The sequence below is a fragment of the Macaca nemestrina genome, chromosome 3 (assembly GCF_043159975.1).
Source record: "Macaca nemestrina isolate mMacNem1 chromosome 3, mMacNem.hap1, whole genome shotgun sequence".
In the NCBI taxonomy this organism is placed as follows: domain Eukaryota; kingdom Metazoa; phylum Chordata; class Mammalia; order Primates; family Cercopithecidae; genus Macaca; species Macaca nemestrina.
Genome location: NC_092127.1, coordinates 93,260,550 through 93,265,563, shown reverse-complemented (window position 1 = coordinate 93,265,563; position 5,014 = coordinate 93,260,550). Strand labels below are relative to the sequence as shown.

The window sequence follows — 5,014 nt, the reverse complement described above, 5'->3', positions numbered from 1 at the left end:
AGTACTTAGATGACTTCTTAGTTCTGTTTGGTAATCAACATGGTATTGAACAAGCACAGGACAAAAAATAAATCATTTGAAGAAAAGAACAGCATCATTGGCTCTATGAATCCTATCTAGCTGGGGGGCATGTAAGAGGAGAAACTCAACAGCTCAGGATAAATGTGTACCCTGATGTCTGGAAATTTCATTATTTCTTTGAAATTGTAGATGGATTTGGAAGGATAGCAATAAGAGTCAAAAAGTCATTATCAAGATTAATCAGTTTAATTGAAATGCTTTGACACTGTTTGATTTCAGAAGTCTATTTTTAAGTTGAATTTAGGATATATAGGGTAACTGATGACCAAGAGGTCCATGGGAGTTTCACATTTTATTATTTACTAACTAGAGCCTGTTTTTTTTTTTAAAGGACATCTTCTGCGGGTACCCATAGTACTGATATTTTCCAATTAGCATCTTTGCATGTTCTCTTCCGCCATGAGTCAGGTTTAGGCTTGACACACTGGGCTTTTAAGGGGAGCTCTATCTTTGCAGTCCAGGCTACATGTGACAAGATTAAATTGGCACACTTTGCTGTACAGCTCTTGTGTTTCTGGCAGCACTGGCCTGGCTGATACCTCTGAGAGAAGGCTCAGCTGTCACTCACTGACCCATTAACACTACCGTTCCTTCCTGCAGTGTCATTTTTCTCATTCTTATGGAGATAATGCTCCCTGGAGATCTCCAATACCTGGAGGAATGAAAGAGAACAGCACAGACAGACAGACTATCAAAGAGGAAGCAAACAACACAGCAAGACCATGAATTCCAACAGTTGAATTTTAACTGAGTGAAAGGATGAGGCCTATTATGATGGCTGGGTTCAGAAGGTGGGGAGAGGATCAAGTTTTAAGAGTTATCTTAACTTTTTAACAAGCGATTTTCTCTTTTCTTCCTGAATATTAAAAGAAGTGCCCAAAATAACACCTGCAACTAGATATAGAGAAGGCAGCTGCTTTGAACATGTAATAGGGAAATTTGAGTAAGAATTTATCATTTGCAAATAGGCAATGGATATAAAACTGAGCATGCATTAAGGTGAATGGCTTAATATTCTAAATAGAACAGGATCCCTAAGAGTTGGCTTATTGGGGCACAAAATCGGCTTCCTGGTAAAAGCACAAAAAGAGAGAAGTGATATGTGATCTTTGTAGCCCTTGGTCTAAGGCTTCTCTTCTCTTGTGATTGAACAGTTTCAAGTGGCATAAGCAAACTCTGTTGCTCTCTTGTAGTCCAAACCGTGTATTGTTTGGTGGGTCACTTTATAAGAAGTTACACTTTCTAATGGTTACCACAAAAAAAGGCACTATATGAACACATTTCTAGACTAAGGCTGGTCCAGTTTGATTGAAATGAAAGCAAAATAAATAAATACCACCTGAAAGTCTATGGAAACCTGCTAAAGACATCTTTGTAGAAAATCAAAAAGAAAAAAAAAAAAAAAGGAAATAAACAAAAGAACAAAAGTGAAGTAGTCAGAAAACAGGGATAAAACTAGGTAAAACAGGGATTCAGAATTATTAAAAAGAGTAAGGAAAAGTGGAATATCACAAACTACAAACCGTTTACCACAATCTGCACCTCAACCCTCTCTCCCTGCTTCCAATTTTCCCACACGGAAGTTTATTACTGGGCTTAAATTGTTATTCTCAGGCTTAGGTTTGTATACATCCTCCCTGCCCACTTCAAGTGTCACAGGTGCTAGACGCCATTAGGATAAATGTGGCATATTATTTGACAGTACTGACTTTTCTTTAAAAGGGGTTTTTGTTAGTGCGTATGCTTGTTTTGCTTTTAAAGTTAATTAAGCTACAAATAATTTACAGCTTTGTTGTTACCTTAAAATACATATGACACATTATGGAGCAGGATAAATATTCACACCTATTTTAAAGATCGAAAACAAGACGTTAAAGAAATATTGGTAGGAAGAAATAACTTTGGAATAACTCTCAGAACTCTTGTGTGCCTTAGGGACCGAGTTTGTTCCTTTCTTCTATTTGATACGCTTCGGGGGAAAGCTTGAGATGCACTGCTCCAGGATTTAACAGGGAAAAGGGACTCAGATTATTGAGGTTCAGCAATGATGGTGGTTAATTAGGATGCCCTGTAGTTCGCCCAAGTCCTCCAGAAAAGGAAACCACTTTTAGTCTTCATTTTACAGCTGGCAGGTATTGTACAAATCAGTCAGCTCAGGCTGCGTGGCCCATGTCCCAGTGCTGTGCAGGACGTGCCTCTGTCCCCGGTGTGCACTGCCCCGATGACGCGAGCACCGGAAGGAGACGCGGAGCCGAGGCCAGGCCTTCCTGCGGTCGTTACGGGACACCGCCGCCATCCACAGCACTCCATGAAGAAAATGCTGGCCGTCTTCATCTCCCGCGTGTTGAGGCGAGTTGCCCAGAAGTCAGCTCGCAGAGTGCTAGTGGCATCCCGTAACTCCTCAAATGACGCTACATTTGAAATTGAGAAATGTGATCTTCACCTGTTGGAGGAGGGTCCCCCCGTCACTACAGTGCTCACTAGGGCGGAGGGGCTTAAATACTACAGGATGATGCTGACTGTTCGCCGCATGGAATTGAAGGCAGATCAGCTGTACAAACAGAAATTCATTCGTGGTTTCTGTCACCTGTGTGATGGTCAGGAAGCTTGCTGCGTGGGCCTTGAGGCTGGAATAAACCCCTCGGATCACCTCATCACATCCTATAGGGCTCATGGTATGTGCTATACTCGGGGACTTTCTGTCCGATCCATTCTCACAGAGCTGACGGGAAGAAGAGGAGGTTGCGCTAAAGGAAAAGGAGGATCGATGCATATGTATACCAAGAACTTCTACGGGGGCAATGGCATCGTCGGCGCGCAGGGCCCCCTGGGCGCTGGCATTGCTCTGGCCTGTAAATATAAGGGAAACAATGAGATCTGTTTGACTTTATATGGGGATGGCGCTGCGAATCAGGGGCAGATAGCCGAAGCTTTCAATATGGCAGCTTTATGGAAATTACCTTGTGTTTTCATCTGTGAGAATAACCTATATGCAATGGGAACATCTGCTGAGAGAGCAGCAGCCAGCACTGATTACTACAAGAGGGGCAATTTTATCCCTGGGCTAAAAGTCGATGGAATGGATGTTCTATGTGTTCGTGAGGCAACAAAATTTGCAGCTGACTACTGTAGGTCTGGAAAGGGGCCCATACTGATGGAGCTGCAGACCTACCGTTATCATGGACACAGTATGAGTGATCCTGGAGTCAGTTATCGTACACGAGATGAAATTCAGGAAGTAAGAAGTAAGAGGGATCCTATAATGATTCTCCAAGATAGAATGGTAAACAGCAAGCTTGCCACTGTGGAAGAATTAAAGGAAATTGGGACTGAGGTGAAGAAAGAAATTGATGATGCTGCCCAATTTGCTATCAGTGATCCTGAGCCACGTCTGGAAGAGTTAGGCCATCACATCTACAGCAGTGATTCATCTTTTGAAGTTCGTGGTGCAAATCCATGGATCAAGTTTAAGTCCGTCAGTTAAAGGGAGGCTAAGTGTGAATTTATCATCAGTCTCTCAATGGAATGTTCATGGTCAAATTTAAGAAACTGTGTTCTCAACTCAAGGAGGAATAAAACTCATAAAACAAAAGCCTTGTAAGCATATATTTAAAGAGATTATTAAAAGAGATTGAAAGGCATACATTCAATAAAAGTGATATATTCAATTACACTGTATATTTTTGCATTAAAAGATACTATATAGGTAATAATTCAGTGTGAATATCTTGAAGATTATTTTGAACTTATATAAGTCTAAAATAGGAAAAGCAGATTATTTAACTTCCCAAACTATTAGTCATAACATTTCCATTTGATTTAACTTTATACTATTTTAATACATTCTCTTCTTTAAAAGAAAGATAGTTGTTTCCTGCTTTCCCTGCCATGAATTTCTATGTAGAACCTCCATCCTGAGGTAAGGAGATTATTTCAAGCTACTCAGGACACCTATGGATATGTAACCATTTACTTGAATTAGGTAATAACAAATACAGTTTAGTGTAACAGTGTGCACATGTGGTGCTGAAGCTTGTTAACACTGACCATTTTTCCAATAATATGTGATATTTAACAGGGCAGGGGAGGAAGAATAAGGGTTTTTTTTTCATATTATTGTATCTTGTTACAATATTTTTAGTCTTTTAACCTTTAAGGAAAAATATAACAAAAATTAAAATCTAAGGGAAAAACTGCATTCCGCTTTAATCTTTAAATTACAGCTACTCTTATTTTGCATTCCACTTATGCTCTTATATATTCTAAAATTTAATGGGCCATTCTGGTGAATTTCAGACTGAAAAATAAACAGAGATGGTGATTCAAAGGAGTTAAGCAGAGGAGGTGACATTAATAAAAAGTTGAAAGTAAAATCTACTTTGCTTCTTATTAGCTGTTAACTATGTGTTACTAATCACTACATGATCAAGTATTTAGTATCTTTTAATACAACAGAACATTCCCAGATAACTTTTTCCAAAGGAACACACAACGTGTCTTTTCTACAGTTAATTATCCATGTCAATTATCAAGTCATCATTTGGTGAAAGTAGTTTTACTTGGTTATATTTGACTACTTAAAATCCTACTGAGCTTGGTGCTTGGTATATGTTATTTTTCTGAGATAGACTAAAACCAGAAATGATAATTTGCCTGTGATTTAAGAATAATAGGTGGAACATACCAAAACAGTCAAAGGTTAACCCTTTTTCTTTACTGTACAGCATCTACTTCTACGAATAGAATCTAGATTCTAAGAAATAAGAAAACCAAAAGCTCAGAGGCCTGTGAGAAGATGAACATATGTACATGTATGTACAGACTTAATCTCCGTATCTTCTCCCAAACAAGTTTAAACAAGATAGCCTAACATTCTGAATTCAGAAAGCAAAGACAAACATTGTTTTGCTTATATGTAAGTGATATTACTAGC

The 5,014-nt window shown here is 39.0% G+C and overlaps 1 protein-coding gene across 1 annotated transcript; it reads left to right on the top strand.

The window, feature by feature from the left end:
- Positions 1-2,328: 2,328 nt before the first annotated feature.
- Positions 2,329-3,749, top strand: LOC105464213 (pyruvate dehydrogenase E1 subunit alpha 2). Its single transcript, XM_011711872.2, has one exon. The coding sequence runs from the start codon at positions 2,390-2,392 to the stop codon at positions 3,563-3,565; it is 1,176 nt and encodes a 391-aa protein (XP_011710174.1). The 5' UTR covers positions 2,329-2,389; the 3' UTR covers positions 3,566-3,749.
- The last annotated feature ends 1,265 nt before the right edge of the window (positions 3,750-5,014 follow it).

Bases quoted from the DNA above. Each gene is read 5' to 3' on its own strand.
- LOC105464213 (XM_011711872.2), top strand. From the start codon at position 2,390: ATGAAGAAAATGCTGGCCGTCTTCATCTCCCGCGTGTTGAGGCGAGTT.